General features: G+C 39.0%; 1 protein-coding gene across 6 annotated transcripts in view; it reads left to right on the forward strand.

Moving 5' to 3' along the window:
* Positions 1–21,499, forward strand: part of LOC119856274 (synuclein alpha interacting protein) — a 104,755-nt gene that overhangs the window by 46,704 nt on the left and 36,552 nt on the right. For 5 of the 6 annotated variants that reach the window (XM_038403630.2, XM_038403633.2, XM_038403631.2 and 2 more), the window contains exons 3-4: positions 7,804–7,876; positions 19,999–20,864. In XM_038403630.2, the coding sequence (XP_038259558.1) occupies positions 7,804–7,876; positions 19,999–20,864 (939 nt within the window). Of the gene's footprint in view, positions 1–2,579; positions 2,699–3,336; positions 3,385–7,803; positions 7,877–19,998; positions 20,865–21,499 lie in introns of all 6 variants that reach the window. The other variant, XM_038403634.2, reaches the window with a different exon arrangement.

A 21,499-nucleotide genomic window follows, 5' to 3' on the forward strand; every position in this document is an offset into this window, starting at 1 on the left:
CTTTGGACTGAAATTAGCTCAAAGCACTCTAACGAATTGTTAACCCATGGCAGCAAGATCCACAGGGACAGTTACCCTGCACTAGCCTGTCACAGTCTAAGCTCATAGCCCAGTTTTCCACAGTCTAATTGTGTAGACAGGCCCTTAGATATAATGTATTGTCTTAAGGTTAATTTAGTACATTTCATATGAACTTGTCTTAATGCTAATAACTGGTTGCTGGAATGTTTCTACAGTTGTGGAATAACTGTTCTGGTGGCTTGAGCTGAAGGGCGGAGCTTAGTTCTGGAGTATCCATACCGGGGGGGGGGGGGAGAATTAGTGCATAAGTAATAAATCTGAGAGATTTCAGAGTAGCAGCCGTGTTAGTCTGTACTCGCAAAAAGAAAAGGAGTACTTGTGGCACCTTAGAGACTAACAAATTTATTTGAGCATAAGCTTTCGTGAGCTACAGCTCATTTCATTGGATGCAACATCGGATGAAGTGAGCTGTAGCTCACGAAAGCTTATGCTCAAATAAATTTGTTAGTCTCTAAGGTGCCACAAGTACTCCTTTTCTTTTTGCGAATCTGAGAGAAGCTGCTAAGGAAAAGAAAATAAGGTAAGAAATGTCTCAGTCTAGGTGTTCTTGAAATACTTGCAGCTGTAATTATTGTAAGCAAAAAAGCTGTTCATTTAAGATGAACACTTGGCAGTTATTACAGGAACCACTAATGCAGTTCATTCCCCCTCCCTAATCATATCTCTGCCACAAATGTTTCTCTTTTATGAATAAAAAAGAAAAGTTGTTTATATGCTGAATGTCTGGTGAATGAGGGCTCTTCAACACAGGAATATTACAGCTGTAAATGGAATTTTATTTATTTGATTTGCAGGTCACCTTTACAATACGAAGTGCAGAGCCCAAGCTCTCTCGTCAGACAACATTATAAACTCTTGCAAAGGATTTTATTTTCTTTCTAGCATTTCGGAAGATGGTTCCTTTTAAAAAAGCTCCAGATGCTTTACTCACATGCAGCTTCCTTTTAAAATGGGTTTTATTTTTACCTATTTTTATGTTGACTTTTATTTAAAGGCAAGGGGGTGGGGGGAAATACTGAGACATTACAAGACAATGATCCAATCTTGAGAGGATAGTTTATTCTGGGGAACTGTCTTGTTATGACTGTTCCATGTTAAATTATGTCCTGTAATCTCTTTCTAGGCCCAGTTTTACAAAAAACATAAAGCAGAATAGATGTATCCTCTTCTTGCCTCTCCCATTTTGCCTGGTGCTACTGAATGATGGATTTAATTACCAGTTTCACTGTTGTACAGCTGAGATTGCCCATGCTATTAGGAAGTACTCTGACCTCCTGCTGAACGTCAGAGCTAATGGCATAGATTATAGAACAAGAAATATCCCTGTCCCCAGGCAGGAGAATGAAGGCGTTGATGTCAAAGGAAAGATTAACTTGAGAAGTACTGGCTTTCCTACTACTCTGCTTGTCTCTTGTGTGGTCAAATGCATGAATAAACAGGCTTTGCACAAGGAAAGCGTACAGGGATGGGAACAGGAGGCAAAATTCTCCCTTTTGTCAGTCCACAAAACACTTATGCTGCTGCCTCTCTAATCCCCAGTTACCTGTGTGCATGTGACCAGCAGTGGCTAATTTGTCTGGGTTGTCTGGGTTGAACTCTGTCAAGTTCTCTTGGCTTTCTGAAACTTCAGATTTCATCTTCATGATGCTGTGGAGAGAGCAGCTCCATAGCACTTTTGTTAACCGTTTTCAACTTTCCTGCTACACTTCCTGTTCAGATCCAAAGTAGATAAGTAGTGACAGGAAATTGTTACAATCCGATGGCTGTTCTGTGGCCTATATAAAGTGCTGTAGTGGTCTTAATCCATTTCTCAGTGTACATTTTTGTCCCAGCTGAGATTCTTGTGGGTCATCTTGGCCAACAGGTTCAGATCTGAATGGCCACAGAGACTATCTTTGGAATACTAGAGATGTTTTAAACGCAAAATAAATATTTTTAAGTCTTACGTATGTGTCTAAGTAAATAGAAACTATAACTTTTTCTCCCATAAGATGCTCATTTTTGAGACTTTTAGACTACCATAATTTAAATGCCACAAATCACATATTTATTTGGGTGTAGTTTATATATGAGTAGGGTAATGTGACTCTTGTTTACATTATACAGAAATATCATTCTGTCCAAAATGATGTTGGGTCATCAACTGGCACATCTTCACTTATTACTCTTATTAAAGAGCAAGTGAAACAGGCAATAGAAGAGCAGGAAATGAATAAAAGTGGGAATGCTATGAAACTTGTAAATTGCATTTAATTTCAGGTATACCTTTAAAAATCAGTATACACAAGTTTAACCTTCCCTCTTTCCCAGTCACTCCTATGGGGACAGATAAAATTAGCCCTGTTAGTAAGTTGTATACTGTTCTAGTGGTCCCTTTATGGTTTCTTAGTACTTTAAAATACAGGCTGTTTACTACACTCTCATGTTATGCAGTTAAAATTATTATTATTACTTACTATTGCAATACAATAGTAATACCAAATGCCCCGATGTGTTAGGTATTGTACAAGTACACAGGAAGACGGTCTGTTTCCCAAAGAGCTGTGTGTGGGTACAGGGGTCTGCCTGCATTGTGCCCGTGCTGGATTGGAGCTGGATTTGAAAGAATACACTACATGTGAGTTTAAGTAACAGTAAGGTAATTAAATACAGTAATATTTTGTATTTACATAGATTAGCTATTACACTCCTTGATTAATTTTAAAGTCTTTTGTCTTTTATTAATCAGATTGGCTGTCCTCAATGGCTGCTCACCCCAGCCAGATATTGGTTGACTGACTTCTTGAGCAGTAGGCAGAACTAATTATCAGCCTCTAATTTTTACACAGAGACACAACAGGCAAAAGGCTGTTAAAAGACTTACAAACTCTTTCAGCTTCAAACAAAAGACATGTATCACTTTATAAAGCCAATAGAAAAACAACTCCTGTCTGTTGTTAAAAGTGAAGAATAAAATACAGAGGGTATGTCTATATCAATTGGTGCAAACAATACACATGAGCATGAAGAATCAGAATAGGGCTGCAATGTTTAGATAAGTGAATTCTGTGTTCATTAAAGGAAGAGATTGAGAGCATTGACATAGCATAGACAGTTTTTTGTGTAAGCTTTTTGTTTTCCTTTTTAATGTCAATAAATATTCATCTGTTATGCTTAGGCAGCCATTTGTATCAGACATGCAGTATAAACAAATGAATTAATAAAATAGGTTGTAAGGCTGCTCTGCTAATTCATAATCTTGTTTCTGACCTGCAGCACCCACCGTGTGTCCTGGACACAGATTGTGAATTTGTGGAATTGTGGGTAAGAGTTCTGTAAGGCACACAAAAACCCTGAAGGGAATAGTTAAGATTTGATCACCTTCCTCATTTTCAGGTGCAACCCGAGCTAGGGTTTGTAACCTTGTCTTTGGAGGAGAAAAGTGGGTGTTTTTCATTTTACTATGGAAGCACTGTATGTGGTGATAAGTTCTATGTATTGCTTTAGTAGTTCTAGATCACTGTTTAAGTAGCAACCCTTGAAAAGTGTCCTGAAAGAGGAATGTACTGCACAGTTTTAAACCATGAAGTAGTGAATTTAAAAATGTTTTAAAACTTACTTAAAATGTTTAACCTTGTTAATAAAATGGTGCAACTGTAATCTTAACTCTGGTAGTTAACTCTAATCTTTTTGAGAGAGTGTGTAATATCCAGACTTGCAAAGAATTTAGTATCAATTGAGAATTTTGAATGATAGGCCATAACTAAAATTTGGAACTAAAATTTAATTTTCTTTTGTTGATTTAATGTGAATGGAAGATGACTGGATTGCTGCATTTTCCAGAATAATATTTAAACAATAATGGTTTGTTCTAGGAAAAGTTCTACAATGTTAATAACAACTGAAAAAAAAACTTAATTTGTAATATGGACAAGAAGCTGTCTGTATCATCTAGCTTAAAACAGAGGAGTTAAGAGTTTAAGATCAAGACAAAGGCACTGGAGGCCCAATCCAGTGCCCGTGAAATCTGAGAGAGTTTTATCATTGACTTCAGTGGGAGCAGGACAAGGTCCTTGATGCTTTCAGCGGTCACTATGGACCTGATCCTGTGAGGTTGTCAGTGTCCCCATTGAGGTGCTGAGTCTCTCTTGGGAAGTGTTGAGCACCTCAGTTCTAATGTAGTGGAAGTTAAGGGTGCTCCATATGACAAGTGAAAGATTAACAAAAAGCCATTATTGTCACTATATATTTCCCTTAATTTTATTTTTTAAACTGTTTCTCTTATATCTCTGTCCCGCTACATTTCATTTTTCTTCCATTATTTTTCTTTCTCCTATTGTTGGGCTGGCTGTGAATTTTAAGCTTGAATGAAACTGCCTAGAATGTCCCTGCTAGATATTCTGAAGGTTTGCCTGTTTGTGGGTGTGTATATTTAAAATTAATTTAATACAAACTTTAAAATAATGTTAAATGCAAAGATTTTAGAATTTCTATTCCTTAAGATTTTGTAGTCCATTATTCTGGAATGGACTAGTTATTTAACAAGCCATGATCATTTTCACTAGTGTGTGACTACAGATTTACAGCTTCTACCAGCAGAAAAAATGGATTTATCTGGATTCCCACTGAATTCTTAGAAATCTCTCGCCTGCTGTTACTAATCTCGTACTAATAGTTCCATTTTTTCCACCATAGAGGTATAAAGATTGCAGATTAAAGACCTGATCATGAAGTTTGCTGAATGCCAACTTTTTCAGTGGGGATTGAGGACACTCAGCACCTCTTAAAATCTGGGTCATCTCTGGGTAACATGGTTGAAATAAAAAATACTACTACTAAGCAATCTATTCTTGTAACATGCTTTTGTTTTGCAACTGGACTTTAGTGTAAACCACAAGATAACTCCTCTTCTGTGTTAGTGAAGACCAGGATAGAGTGTGTCTGCTGTTTAAAGAAGGAGAATCCTCTCTTCCTCACTCTGCTGCTCACTCACTTTGTGCGCTGGGGCATATGACTTAACTGCTTCTTGCCTCGGTTTCTCTTTCTTTAGCTAGGTTTAATAATATGTATTTCACAGAGGAGCTATGAGGCTTAATTAATGTTTGTAAAGCATTTTAAGATCCTTGAATGAAAAGTGGAAAATAACATCCCTGAATTATGTGTAGCAAACATGGCATTCTGGATAAAGAATGGGAGCCCCACAGCTATCAGCATCGCAGTTCAATCCATTGAGTAACTTGGAAATTCTGGCTGGAAGAAAGGTTAACAATCGTTGGTGGACCAGGACTGGAGCTAGAAAGCTAGAGAAGGAAGTTGCAGAGGAAAGAGCTGGGAAAGGTCTGCTATAGGAAGCAAATACTACTACCTCCTAGCAGCTCTGTAGTTTCTCAGCTGAAAGCCACATCTCTGTATTGACTACAAATGCAGATAGCAGAAATGTAAAAATGCAAAAATATTTCTGAGAACAGAGGTGGGTGGGAGGAAATCTGTTAATGAAATCAAGCATATATCGTTAAACATCATCATCAGATTTATAACACATTTAATTGACTTTTTTGTGGTTAACTGAATATATTTTAATAACAACGTAGGACCAACAAGAAAGCTTGTACTTCCAGGAGTGGAGAAAAAAGCCAGAGAAGGAATGGGCCTTCGCTTTTGAGGGTGCCTGACAAATACATTACAGTAGAGTACAAAAGGCCTAATTCTAACTGAATTACAGACTGTGTAATAGTTTAACCTGCACCAGCTGGTGTTATAGAGCTACCATATTTCTTGGTAACTCCTTTTAAGAATCTTACTATGCCAGTTCAACATTCTTTTTTTATCTGTATGGTAAAATCAATAGTTGACTTTTTATTCAACAGCAGCAACAAAAAATACATGCAGTTTGTATTTGATGGTATCCTTCTCCATCCACCCTTCACATATCACTTATTATTTTAGGGTATAACTACACTGGAATTAAAAACCCATGGCTGGCCCATGCCAACTGACTCGGGCTCTGACTAAAGGGCTGTTTAATTATGGTGTAGACATTCGGGCTCAGGCTGGAGCCCAGGCTCTAGGACCCTACGAGGTGGGAGGGTCCCAGAGCTTAGACTGTAGTCTCAACCTGAACATCTACACCACAGTTAAACAGACCCTTAATCTGGGCCCGTTAGTCTGAGTCTGATGGCATAGGCCAGCCACGGGTGTCTAATTACAGTGTAGGCATACTGTTAGATTGTGAGCTGGGGCAAAATCTTTGTATGTGTTTGTACTGTCCCCTAGTATAATGGAACTTCTTTCTGGGTAGCTCTGCAATATAAAAATTAATTTAATAAATTAAAGTTCTGATGCTGAGAATACTTAGCATCTGCAGTTCCCATTGACGTAGTTGCAGGTGCCCAATATCTCTCAGGATTAGTAGGCCCTAAAGGAGAAAAGTAAAGTATGGAAGGGAGCTGTGTCTGGGCAGGGGGTGGTGGTGTGTGTTTGGAGTAGCCACGATCCATGGAGTGACTGTTTTACTTCAGTTCACTTGAATCAAACGAGTAAGTTATTTCTGTAATTGGTCAGATTTACTGAGATTAACTTTGTGTCATTCAGAGGCATATTGTCACTTTAATTTGCTTCAGACATACAATTGGCAAACTGTCAACAAAAAAACAAAATTGGTATGACAGTTCCTTTTCTGTGTCGAAAGCTGCCATGTTTTTGTATGTTGTTGTTCCGCTTCATCTGTCAATAGCAGACTAGCTAAAAATATGTCTTCCTTTAAGAACATAGGGTTTTTATTCATTCTCAAAATTTTGTGCTATATTAATCCTAAATATTTTTACTTTACCTTTTATCTGCTTTTAATAGTTTGTAAATGTGCAAAAGCCATTGATTTTCTTTTGCAAAGGCATAATGATTTTCAGATATGTGTTGGTTTGAAAGGAAACTCCTGTGACACTCTCGCATTAGATTAAGGGTTTCTTGATATTGAGTAACCAGATTTCTTTTTGTGGGAAATTGTATTTTTATGATGTTGGATCATATGGCAGATTGAAGGCATTCCACAAGATTATAAGGAAATGATTGCTGCTTAGTCGGATAAATATGTTGTCCTCCCCCACCCCCCTGCTCTTTTTAAAGTTGAATCCAAAGAATAACTTGTTGATCAACATCAGGTGTATCCCCTCACATCAAATATTTGTTTTAATGAAAGCTATTCTTGGATGAGTAGAGTTATGTTCTTGTTTTCCTGTGCATTGTGGGGAGGTGTCTATATCTGAGATCAGATCTCTAACACACTAGCATATTTTTTCATAGAGCATTGTATAAATCTGAATTTTATCTGCTATAAAACAAATTATATTAGAGAGGTATGCTGGATCTTGCAAAATCAAACACCATAATGTATAGCACAGGTGACCAAAGTAGTCCCTGGGTTTCTAAAGCCCCTGTCAATTTTAATATGGTGGTGCCACCTGTAGAAATTAATATATGTGATATGTCATTATGACCCAAGCAGTTATACTCCACAGGGATGACAAGTCCCAGCAAGAAATGCTGATAGCTGATGGAGCGCTGGACGCTGGGATGCAGTTGCCTTCATAGGCAGCTGCTCCATTTCGTGCTGATCAGGGGTAGCCTCAGGACTCAACTACATAGGACACTTGGAATGTCCCTACTACTACTGTGTTTTTCTTTTGTATAATTTTGGGAGTGAACCAATTTGTATTTTATATGCATTTTTCCCTCTCTCTATTTCAGTACTCGGTAACTTCTCTCAAGACTATCCCAGAATTATGTAGAAGGTGTGATACACAAAATGAAGACAGATCAGGTATGCTGCCCACTTTTATTCTTCCATCCTCTTTTACGCTGCTTCTTAAATTGTAGAACTTGACAGCCTTTGCTTCTTGGCAGTGTTCTGCTGTTTTTGTTTTCTTTTTTTTTGTACTGCTTTCTGGAAACATGGATTTTTTTTTCCAACAGATGTTCGGTCATTAGCACAAAAAAAAATTCCATAAAAGGATTTGGCTGTATAAACGTAAGGCTTCATCTGAGCAACTCCAAACCACAATATATGCAACAATTTACTTGAAAACCCAAGAAACCATTGGTGACAAGACATAATGATGTAGGCGCCAATGAAAGAATGTTGGATACATTTACTACCCCTATGACGTGACCAGTTTGAGGGATGATATTTTGCCAGGGTCTGAAATCCTATCAGAGAATGCTACAAGATAGAGTATAGTACAGTAGAATCTAGGACATACTGTAACAGTTAAGATTAAAGCAAAGTTTTTGAGTTTAATAGTGTAAACTAAATGAAGAATCATGGCATCTAGATGAGAACCAGCTGGAGACCTTTCCCCCCCACTGACAAAAAGTTCATGCAGTGTTGTTTTTCACTTTCTAAATCAGATTAAGCCTCTTTTGTTTTTCTTTTTGTGATGAACAAAAATGAATTGATGAGAGTAATACTTTAGTGTGGAGCTATGAAAAGTTTATCTTTCATCTGATGCTTTAATTGTGCTTTCATTAATATTGTTGAATCTAAAACATTTACAGCAGAAACCTGAGACCTGAAATTCATGGGAAGATGGACCATGCCAGACTTTGGCAACCCTTATTTCTGTATTTCCTTTCACATAGTTGTAAATTACCAAGGTTTGTAGATAAATTGGAGCTTTCTAATAGCTTCTTCTCCTGCCAGAATCATTAAGGGCTAGATTGTCACAATCCTTATGGCAGCTGGACTTGAAAATAAAGAGAAGTAAAGCCTCACTTACTTCTCTGCTCAGATTGTGACTGGCTGCAGAGGGGAGGGCAGGGTCTAGTCAGACAATACTTTTCTGCTGCAAACAAGTGGGTGGGGAAGGGATGGGGAATGGGATGTAAACTATAATGATCTTGGGGGGTCATTAAACAACAAGCCAGTGAATGAGAGAGGAATAAAACTTAAACTACAGAACTTCTGTGATGAATTGCTGTACACAGCTACACTGTGTTTTCAACCCCAGCTTCCACGACACCTCTCTAAACTACTATATTTATAATACTGTCCCATTTGAGAGAGCATCTTTAAATTATAATCTTCCACATACAGATCTCTACATAAACTGCTCCACAAAAAGGGGATAAAGCAAGAGGGAGCAGGGTAGGAATTGCAACTAAAAGTCACAATTCATTCTGTAGTCTCCCAGCCAGAATGGTCTGCTCAGCTCTCTTTGAAGAAATAATGTTTCTTTTTATTTGCAGAGAGAGAGAGCCCTGCAAACGTAAACCTATATAAACCAATAACAAGGTTGGAATATTTGTTACGCCTGATTCTTCTTAGAGATCCTGGGATAGTCACAGCCTGCTGTGCAACTGAATTTTTAACTAAGTTCCATCTGTAAAGTCCCTTTTGCTGTCAGTTGTCTTCCAGTGATGCCCACTGAGTTACTATTTTACACACCAATTGCCTTGAATGGGGTTGGATAGATGCAACTTTAGGCATTTCTGGAAGACAGATGGGACCCCCACCAATGGAAATTAACTAAGAGTTCTGTTGAAGATGCTTGATCCAGAAAAGAATGCAATTTACTTTCTCAGAGCTGGTAACCATTTCAGTCCTAATGGTTTTGTAGGACTGAAAGTAGCATGACCATATTTTTTTCATTAAACGTATAATGGAATATATGCAGGGAGTAGAACTGTTGAATAAGAAGATACCATTCCATATCCTTGATGGGCATAAATAGGTATAACTCCATTGAAGTATCAGTAGAGCTACATCAGTTGATATCAGCTGAGGTCATTTTTACAAAGTTGCCTTTGAGAGAGAAACCTTAATTTTTCTTCCTTAGTTTCCCTACTAGGAAATAGAGATAATAATTACCTGTCTTCAAAAAGAGTTTGGATAAATAATTAATCAGTGACTGTATAGTACTAAATAAGTGCCCAACTTTAGGATACATATACACACCACCGTCATATGGGGGCATACTAGCCCTCAGAGTCCTGGCTTAAGTGGACAATTATTGCAAAACTTTAAAAAATGTTAGCAGTTATGTATCGACCCCAGAACAAGTATTTGGGTTCATCCTCTCTTGCAGCAGGAGACTACAAGTCCCATCTCTTCTCCTTCACACACAGGTTCACCATTCAAACAATGGGGTGTTCCTGTTACTGCAGCTTAGGAGGCAAAATCAGGCCTGTTATGTATGGGGAAAATGGCTTGACTTCACTCACTGGGAAAAACCCAGGTTTTATTCTGTTCTACTGGTGGTCTCCTGTCCTTCTGACTTCCTAATCTGCTGATTATAGGAAAAGTATTAATCTCTCCAAGCGTTATTTATTATTTATTTCCATATAAAAAGAAAATATATCCAGCCCCTACAGAAGATGTTAAAAACTGTAAATGAAGACAACCTGATATGTCTGCACTCCATTGACTATTTAAATTATAATTATATACAGAACAACTGTGCAGTATTAGGAGAAGTGTTGGGACTCCCCTGAGACCTCTTCCATTCAGTTCCCCCAAAACTCGGTTCAACTCCCATCTCATCGCTCAGGTTCCTTTCTTTGGTAAACAGTAAAGCTACACTTAGTTGATTAGTCTCAAACGCAGGAGGTGGAAGTGCACAGGATATGTCACAGATCCAAATTACACAGAAAACTTGTTCCTTTAGATACATTTACACACACATCTCATTAATATACATTCCATCACATGCTTCATGATTGGCTTGGTTACTTTTTAGGAACCAATCCCGGTACAGCAAGCTCTGTCAATATGCTGTTCATGCATAATCTGACCTCTACCTTTTTTTACATCTAGGCTTGTTTACTAATAGCAGAATATTCCTCCTGATCTGAGCTAGCCATCCTAACTCCAGCATATACTGCTTGTGATAAGAACTTAACTTTCCATTCATCTTCCCAGTCGTGCCCAGTAAGAAATGAGGCAAGTTACTTATGTCAAGCCAGGCCGACAAGAAGGTGGGCCAGCCCTCCACCTCAATGTCATTAGTTTTAAAAGTGTATTCAAAAGGGTAAACTGAGAGCATAAATTTATCCCAGAGCTGTTTTCTGAATGAACTGAAAGCTAAACATATCCGAATAATAGGGCTAGCAAAATAATAGCCACTCTGCACTCAAGACTTTTCCTCTGCCTCAGTAGTGGTGCTTTGGATTAGGTGTACTGCAGAAAAAATAAATTGCCACTTTTTTTGCCTCCAGCTGTGGGTTTGAATCGGTTTTTTTGGTGTTTTTTTTCTTTTCTATTTTAGTTCAGCAAGTTCAATCAAGGGGTCAAGAATCCAGAAAAATATAGATACATTTTTATTTTATATTAAAAAATTGAAGATATGTGTACAGAAATGTCACTGCAGGACAATTTGAACTGAATTGTATCAACAGAACTTCTTGATGAGACTAAAATCCTGTATTACATCGTTGCTAATCTGTTGTTCATGGTGTAAGAATGGGGTTTACTCAATGCCATTTTCTTCACCCATTTCTAAATGTTTGAATAATGTGGTGATAACGTGAGAAAGCGTTTGGTTATATTGATTTTAAATTGCTCTAAATACCTTTAATGCTAGGAAAACATAGCATGCTGATTGGTAAATAATGTTTTCTCATGAATTCCTTCCAAACTTTTCAACAGATCTTTTTTGTCCTTATTGCCTGACTGCTGCTCCTTCAGGGCCCATGGTTATCTGGATTTCACTTCTTATTTTCAAAAGTCCACTAATGCATCTTTTTTCCCCCTCATTGTCCATTCTTTTGGTCAACAAGGGACCAAAGGGTCTGAGAGAAGAATCCCCTCCAGCTGGATTTTCCCCCTGGTGTAAAAGGGTTGAGTCATCATGTCCATGGCATCTTCTTGCTCTGTTGTCTCCTGAAGGTCAAGGATCTGTGCCTAAGGGGAAATGCATTCCTCAGTCTCTCACTTTCTTCCACGTCCTGTACAAATTAACAGAGTTAATGCAAAGTGAGAGCATTTTATCTTTTTCCACCAAATGCATCCGACGAAGTGAGCTGTAGCTCACGAAAGCTTTGCTCAAATAAATTTGTTAGTCTCTAAGGTGCCACAAGTACTCCTTATCTTTTCTGTGACTCTCTTACCATCAGGGAGTTACTGTTTAATGGGCACATTGCTGGGACTGTGGAGTCTAAGAGAAACCTAGGAGTTCAGTAAAGCTGCAGGAAGCCCCACAGTCAGTCAGTCATGTTCCAGATCCCTGGGTTTCCACAGGATTTAAGAGGGAAAGCACATCCCATTCTGTGGGGAAAGGGTATGAGTTAAGTTCTGGCCCATCCAATTCTCCTTCATGACACAAAATGATTCAGGGAGAACTTGGAGGTATGTCTATCCTGCAGCTGAAAGTGAGCATCCAGCATGAGTAGACAGACTTGCGCTAGCGGGGCTCTAGCTAGATCACTAAAAATAGTGGTGTGGACATTGTGGCTTGAGCGGAAGACCCCCCTCCCCCCCCAGGCATGACCTTGGTGGCTATCAGGAGTCTCTGCCAGAGCTCCAACATCCACAATACAATTTTTAGTGTGCTAGCTCAGCTCAAGCTAGTGCAAGTCTGTCAACCCAAAGTGGGAGGTTTACTCCCAGCTGCAATACAGACTTATCCTATGAGGGTTTTCTGTCCCAACCTGCCTCATGGAAGGGCTGTTCATGGCCAGGGTAATTAGATCCAAGGACCTTTATGGCCCTATCTATTCTGAGGCCAAACAGAGTTAAAGGAATCAGTTAAACATAATTTCAGCTAGTTCAGTTTCTGATATGGTGGTGTTTGCCCATAAACTCTGATTTCCAGTTTTTTTCTAAGCAAGAATGATTTACTTGAGCAGAAATTGGCTCTTCTTGCCTTCGTTGTTCAGTATGAAATTGGTTGCTTTCTTTCTCATAATAAGTGAACATTGGGGAGACAGGTAGATTTGATAAGGCCGTTGGAGCTAACAGTTCATGACATCTGTGCCCAGCCAGTTTCACTGAGCTAGTTGATTGTACTAAGGTGTATTCTGTTAGCTGATATGACTTTGTGATGATGTTAAATAGATGTCTAGAACAAGAACAGCATCCTACTGGATATCTTTATTCACTTGCTAATGTAAACCAACTGACCCCTTATCCCCAGCAGTGAAAGGTTAGCTCAGTAACCCTCTATGCTACTGTATCCACTGAACTAAATTAAGCATGGTTCACAAGAATATCCAGGGGGTTGCTATCCCTATTGGGGAAATTATCAATAAATACTGAAATTGTCTATTCCTCCAGGTTTGGTGCTCTTATTCCTGAGGGAATTCTGCACCAACAAATTTAAAATTCTGCACCAAATATTATACACACAATATTATAAAATTCTGCATTTTTTGGTCAAAATAATGCAATATAATCCAGCTGGTTTCAATTATTTTGGTCATTTATTTAAACTACAATACAATGGATGGAGAATGGGAGTGGGGAGCATTGGAGGAAATCACCAAACCCCCTCTGTCTAATAGTAACGTGGATAATATTGACCTTTTGCTTCCAATTATTAGTCAACAAATATATGCAGCCATATGTTACATCATAGACAACTGAAGAATAAATGCGGGGTGGGGACTCAAACTCACAATTTATACTGGCTACTGACCATATCCAAAAAGGTCAGTAGCAAACAATTCATGGAGCACATTTTGATAGGACATTTTTTCAGTCCAAAAATTTAGACCAGTTCTCATAACTAAAGCACCATAAGCATTTATAAGGCCATATTGTCCTTTACAATAAGGCTCCTTTACCCCACTTTGGCAATGTAAAGGAGCCTTAAAAATTTTACACCTGTTTTATACTCCTGGGGGAATTCACTAAGAACAATGGGAACAATTCACTAAGCAGGCAGGCTGCTATATTCTCCTCTGCCTGAGGAAACACAGCCTGCCCCACACCTGCCTCTTCAGAAATACCCCAAAGCCCTGCCGCTCCATGCTGAGAGCACTGTAATAGCGAGCGAGATAGACTGTGTGTGTGTGTGTGTGTGTGTGTGTGTGTATGTATGTGTGTGTGTGTGTGTCTCTCTCTCTCTCTCTCTCTCACATACACATACACATGACTACTCAGTTCCCCTTCCCCAGGTAGTGATTTACGTCTGTACTGGCTGCTCTGCGTGAATCGACCTGTCTGCACTGTCAGGGAGTGACCACTCTTGTGCTTCCCTTGGCTTTCCCATCAGAAGTCATTTTTCTGCGGATAAGCAAAGAAATCTGCAGGGGCCATAAATTCTGTGCATGCACAGTGACATGCGCAGAATTCCCCCAAGAGTATGCTCTGCACAATTTATGCGTCATGCTATTTGGTAGTTTACCAATATGTGACTTATATTAAGATACAATTGTGATTTGGTGGCAGTTGTATTTGTAAGTTCTGGGTATTTATAATGCCTCCTAAGTGTGTCCCAACTAAAATATGTTTGAAATTACTGGAATAAATGAATGATTGGATAATGTCAGGCCCTGAAAAAAAGGGAAGATACAAGATTCCGTTCAGATAAACAATAATTAGAATAATTGGTATATAGTAATGTAATTATACTTGTGATACTTCTTCAGCCTAAAATCTGTTGTTTTTACTAATTTCCTCCCCTTTATTATTTTGTATCTGTACTAACCTTGTGATTCCCTCCCAGACATCTGAATGTGGATTTTCCCTCGCCTCACCTGGTCACATCCTAAAATGAGTCCAGACAAGGTTTGGAAGATCCCAATTCATTTGTCATCTTCCTCCCTCTCTCCTCTATATCCTATCCATTATAGTTGACAGCATTTGTAATGCTCTTCCTCTAGCCAAGCTAGGACAAGTGAATCCTTCATTGAGGCTATTGCTGTATGGATCATTTGGAAAGAGATGTAGAGTGAGCTAATAGTAATGCCTGTTTCTGTCATATCCTAACCCCAAACCTTACTTTGTCCTAATGGATAAGTGGAACTGAAATCCAGGAAGTTGAGAACACCCACTCTCACACGCATAGGGTCATTCACAAATCAAGTTTCTCATGCCAGAGCACTTGTGTCAAAGCACAAGTTATGCTCTTTGAAGCTATATTAAAACTGTAAAACAGCACCACCTTCAGTTAAAATTGTTAATATATTTCACTGATGTTATTAATTAAAATAGAAATACATTCAGAACTGGTTCTTATTATCCCATTGTTATATATAGCATCCCTTTGTCTCTTAAAGCCCCATCTTTGCTAACACTGGTGGAGATGAATCAGTGTGAACAACTGTGAGGAATTTTCTAAAAAATTCCTTAGTGTAGACTGCGCCTCAGTGTCTGTATACGAAGTCCAAGACAGCTGGACCTGGAATAAATGAAAGCCTTAATTAATTCAAGGGGCTCTGATGAAGTAAAGTAATGAACCACAAGAGGAAAGGTAAGGCAGAGATGTCAGCAGAATTCCCAATGTAAAATCATCCATCTATTTACTCCTGTCTCTCCAGTGGTTATACAGTATATAAATGGTAACTTTAAAACATAAAGGGCTAGATTATTTTAAAAATGTTGTGCAGGTTTCTAGTTGGGTACCACAAGAGTTAGTGCGAGGCCAAGTCTTCATTACTGATCATGGAAAGGGAGTAAACACCACAATAAGGGAATTTTCAGATGATAGGAAATTTAAAGCTGTTACCAAGTCCTGCAGGGACAGAGAAGAGGTGCTTCATTAAGACAAGGTATTCTGAATTCATTCATCTTATGATAGAAATGAGAGCCAACTAAAACCAAGCCTAACGTAGGTTTGTAAATGAGCACTCTCATTAAAGGAGACCATCAATACCTTGTCAGCAACAGTGATGAATATTCCAGATTTGCCATCCTGTGAGACTTCAGCTTCCATGCTGATAACACCTCAGATTCAAAAGCCCCAAAACGCATTTCCTCACTTGCCTCCCTAGCACTTTCACATGTCATCTCCAGTCTAACCCATAAAGCTAAATGTCATTATAGATTGCATCATGACCCAGCTACTATCTTGGAAAGACAGTCATCTCATTAAGGAAATGATCATAGCTCTCCCAATTCTCAGGGAACAAGAAAAAACCAGGACCTTGATATGACTATGAAGATTCATGAAGCCCATCAAATTCCAAAACATGCTTAAGGACAGCAGCATATCATCATCATCATGCTCTAGTCTTGACCATTGGCCCAGTGGCCTCCAAGCAGTACCCTCCTCCCGATCACTACACAGACCTCCTTGGTTCTCGGACACACTATATCAGATAAAAAGAGGGGGTGGAAACTTGAATGCCAGTGTTGGAAAACAAAGGCTGAAACAGACAAATCAAAACAAAAAGAATTTCTCAAAGCCTATGCTAAAGCAGTATTGTAGGTTAGGAAACCTGCCTCTGAAGTTGCTAAGGAGGCATTCAAGGTAGTAAACCTGTTCATTAACCCTTACTCCCTGAAGTCCACAGCAGAACCAAGTACCAAGTGTTGCAAGGAACTATCATCCCACTTTAGTGAAATAATCACATGTTCAGAAAGGCTTCTCAGACTCCATGAAACTTCTCCCCCTATACTGGCCAACGAACAGCCCTTCTGCATTCCCAGAGTTCAGTCCTTTCATACCTCTAGAAGTATTGGACACCTGGGAAAAGTCTCAACCTAAACCCTCTGAACCATGACCCTCCAGGTTGATGAAAGAGAGTCATGAACAGCAGATGCCGCTCATCACCAAAATAGCCAATAACTCATTCAGACAAGGAATCTTCCCTTTCTCCTTCAAACATGCAGTTGTCCCACCAGCACTGAAGAAACCCACCGAGATCAAACCTAGCCAACTACCACCCAGTATCAAACCTTCTGTTCCTGAGCAAGTTCATAGAGAAGTTTGCACACGGAAAGATGGTCTAGTGGTTAGGGCACTAGCATGGGCTTCAGGAAACCTGGGTTCTTCAGTTTCTATGAAGTAGGGAAGAATTATCTCCTTGTTATAGTTGGGAAATGGAGACACTGTATAAGTGATGTACCAAAGGTTACGTAAGTGTGCAGCAGATTTTGGAATTGAATAAAATCTCCTGGGTTCCAGTTCAGTGCCTGTGTCATGGTTTCTAGAGTAATCAAGCAGTTAGCCTTTATTTGACCCTGATTGTCAATAGCTTCTGCATGACCTCATGAGTGTGGAGGGGTGAGCAAGAGCCTTCTCCCACTGGAGCAGCTGTGTAAAGGCTACTCACAATAGCAATCCCTGAGCCCTCAGCTCTCTGGAAATCAAACCCCCTACTGACTTCTGATCGCTCAGGGAAGAAGCCCGTGACAAGGGGGTGGGGAGGAGGCAAGGTCATGGCCCAGCTCCTTTCTGCACAGGTCTGTGGAGTGGGGCCGGTGTGCATGGGGGATCAGCACTCTGTCAGTGTAATGGCTGGTGCAAAATATGCAATCCCCATGCACAGGAAGCAGCATCAGAAGAGATTGTGCCTGCCAGTCTGATCAGCTTCACTTCCTATAGGGGTCTGTAAAAAGAAAAGGAGTACTTGTGGCACCTTAGAGACTAGCACATTTATTAGAGCATAAGCTTTCGTGAGCTACAGCTCACTTCATCGGATGTTTCCTGCATTACATCCACAGTAAACCACCTTGTAGATGTAATGCAGGAAACATCCGATGAAGTGAGATGTAGCTAACGAAAGCTTATGCTCTGATAAATTTGTTAGTCTCTAAGGTGCCACAAGTACTCCTTTTCTTTTTGCGAATACAGACTAACACGGCTGCTACTCTGAAACCTGTCATTATGCAAGGTATAGGGGTCTGTGGGTTAACGCTACAACCTTTTAGTCCTGTATTATGTGCAATATCAATCCATCTTTCTGCTTAAATAAGTAGATATATTCATGAGTTAGAGAAAACATAGATACTTGTGTTGTGTTTAAATTTGCTTTTCTGTCGGCAATAAGTATAAAGAAATGTCCGACTTATGTAGTGGACAAAATAGAAGGAAAAATGAGTAGTGAGCAAAAGGTGGTTTACTGTGGATGTAATGCAGGAAACAAGAATTAAATGAACATGTGGTTAATCAAGAAAGCTTTGTAGAAAGCAGCTTTTGCTTTTTCTTAACATCAGGTTTAATATTTTTACTATCACTGTTATGTGTAGATTTTAATTTTTAAGATTAAAAAGTGGCAAAGAGGTAGCTTGTTTAGCCTAGGAACAGAACAATGGATCTAAGCATAAGGAAAGTGATGACAAACAAAATGTTGATGCTGTTTTCTCTGTCTAGACCCTTCTGTTGAAAGAAGTGTGTTCATAAGACTCAGGCAGAATTTATTTCCATTCAGAGTCCTTAATGGTTCCTGTCAGAACAAAACAGCTGGAAAACATATGGTATCCATTTCCCTGTATCACTTGGAAAAAATTTCACATGTAAATAAAACCAACATAAAAGTGTAACCCTTTGAACCTAGAATCTTATACAATACATAAATAAATCAGTATAATGCGTTCTTCTTTTGGCCCACTAAATTACTAGTCTTGTTGTTGTTGTTTGTTGTTTTCTTTGATATATATTCACAAGAGCCACCAAAGATATCAAGGTGACAACTCCATTTACTAAGCACTACTATCCTTTTGATTCATATCTTCTATAATGTATTGAAAACTGTATATTGCTGCTTCTTAAGAAAGGTATTTGTTACAGATTATGTATGTGATAATAAATTAGACCTCACTGATGCACTACAGCTAGTAATAAATCTACCATGTTTAAAATGTGCCTCTTTAGAATGTGCTCATTCTTTATAAACATTAAAGGTCACCTGGAAAGAAAACACCTAAGTTGATTTTAGTGAAAGAATTTGTTGAGTTTCCTACCTCCCCACTAAAAATATAAATATAAAGCTTAGTACTTGGGTTCCACTGATTGTGGGCAGTGTGGTTATGATGAGCTTTTTGTAGTTATGGAAGGGTGGAGGATTTTTCTACTGACTAGAACTGGTTGAAAAATCAAGGCATTCTGCATAAAATTTTCAACCAAAATGGAAAGAAAACCACTAGTTTGAAACTTTCCATGAAAAATACAGAACTGAAATATTTCCACCAAAAAAAAGATATTTTGATTGAGAAATCCTGATGTAATGCCTCATGGGAGTTGAGGTTCAGGTGCCTCATGCTCCCACTCTCCCATACAAGCTCCCTTGGTCAGAGTACATTTCCTGTGAAGCATCACAATTTTCCCTGGTGGTGAGGGGAAGTGGTGCACCACAGGAGTCCCATGCCTGCAATATATAATGGGGCATAAAGTCAAGCTGGGGAGCCTGACCCATAGAGGAGAATGGGGACATAAGGCAAGGAATTACATCCCCTTTGAGGCACCATAGTGGCACATCCAAATAGATGTATCTCATTTTCAGCCAGAGTCCAAGAACTTTTTAGTTCTTTGATGAAGAATAAATTTTTTTCTGCAGAAAGCAGACAGTTTTTGTGAAAAACTTTTAGTCAAAAATCCAAATTTCCAGTGAAAGCCAGTTGTGATGGGAAATTTCCAAACAGCCCTATTGCTAAACGCCCAGAAGAATATTCCACTCTTCCAATGAAGCTCAATGAGATAAAAATGGCAGAGCATAGGTTAGCATGGTTTTATGACAGGATTAATATGGATGCCAATGGACCTTTACCAATTGATGTTACCTGCATCTTGTACTTGGGATTTATATTTTTCTCATTAAATTTGGTTCAGTTCTTTTTGTTTAAGATGTATGTCAAATTTGAAAGGAGTTTCTTTCCAGACTGTTTAATTTTGGTATTACTGTAGCAGAAGTATGGTTAACTGCAAATCTGCTTAGGTGTGAATGCAACATGTTTTCTAGTAAATTTCTGTTCCTTGTGCTTTGATCTTCAAAGTATATAACAGGATAAACATACACACCTGATACTAATGTTCGGTTCTTACTCAAATTCCTTTTTTTCTGTAGTTTCAAGCGCTGGCTGGAGCTGTGGCGTTTCAACTCTTATTGGAAATGCACAAAAACCAACAGGAATTGCAGACATGTACAGTAAGTTCAGACCAGTGAAGAGGGTTTCCCCACTAAAGCACCAGCCGGAGAGCTCCGAGAACAATGAAAGTGATGACCAAAAGAACCAGAAGGTGGAATACCAGAAAGGTAGCAATTCTCACCATGCATCTCAGAATGATGATCAGTGTTCAGGAGATGGAGAGGGCCTTAAAAGTAAAAGCATTGAGTCTGGTGTTTTGCTTGGGGAGCTGGAGCATTATGACCTGGACATGGATGAAATTTTGGATGTGCCTTACATTAAATCAAGCCAGCAACTTGCTTCTTTTACCAAGTTGGCCCCAGAGAAAAGGATTTTGGGTGTATGTTCAACAGTGAATGGTCTGAGTGGCAAGACCTGCTCTGCAGGAAACAGTGAGAACTTGCCAGCCAGCACAACACAGTTTTGTGTTCTGTCCCCTGTGAAAAGCTCTCAGATGAGAAATGCGCAGTCCATTGTCCTTAATCAGCACAAGCATTTAGCTGAAGAATTAGAGCTTTCCCAGCCTCTAGTTAAATGTAGCTCAGTCCATGAAACTGAAGCCCAGAGCAAGGGCTTCCTCAACGGGACATTTACCGTTCCCCAAGCTCATAAAACTGAGAAGACAATGCCAAACTGCCAGCTGAGGACTTTTCATCTGCAGACAGCCGTGACAGAAAACAAACTTGATGAACTGAACAGTAATATGAACTGGAGCAGCTCAGGAGGCCCAGAGGAAAGGGGTGAAGACATGAAAAAAAATAAAAGCATCTTAAACATTGTGAAAGAAGGGCAGATATCATTACTGGTAAGTGTCATCCTTTTCATAAGGCATTTCTAATAAAACACATCTGTAAGACAATACAATAAGTCGACAGTTGATTAGGTGCATATTAGCTGCCCTCCATTTGATCCCCTTTAATCAGAAACTGCGTGCGTGGGTTTCCAAATGAAACTTGTGGAGTTTATGTACAAATATGATATTTAATCTTGGGTAGTCATGATGAACAATATTAGTAATTTAGATAAACTGAAATAATATAAAATGCAGATGCTTTTCATCTTAAAATCTACTTGTTTCCTAAATTAAAATTTATTTCTTTATGAAGTTTTGCCTTGCAGAATGTTTGCAGTTCACTTTGTTCAGTTATTTGTGCATTACGTCACTTTCTACTCATATGCTGACCAGGGGAACAGAGAGGCTTCTGTTGTATCCTGATTATTATTCAGGAGTGTTTATGCCAGTTTGTTGGAGCAGCATTCACAGATGGGAGCTCACACTAAAGCTTGATTGCCCTCTGACCCATATGAAGTTTTGGTTAGTTCCAGCTCTTTGATCAGAAACCATGAATAGGTTTTTCCAAAGTAACTAGTTGCAAATTAACATAATGATGCAGGGAAACAAGACTCAGAAAGGCTGTCAGAGTAGCAGTGCATGCACTA

The sequence above is a fragment of the Dermochelys coriacea genome, chromosome 5 (genome assembly GCF_009764565.3).
Source record: "Dermochelys coriacea isolate rDerCor1 chromosome 5, rDerCor1.pri.v4, whole genome shotgun sequence".
In the NCBI taxonomy this organism is placed as follows: Eukaryota; Metazoa; Chordata; order Testudines; family Dermochelyidae; genus Dermochelys; species Dermochelys coriacea.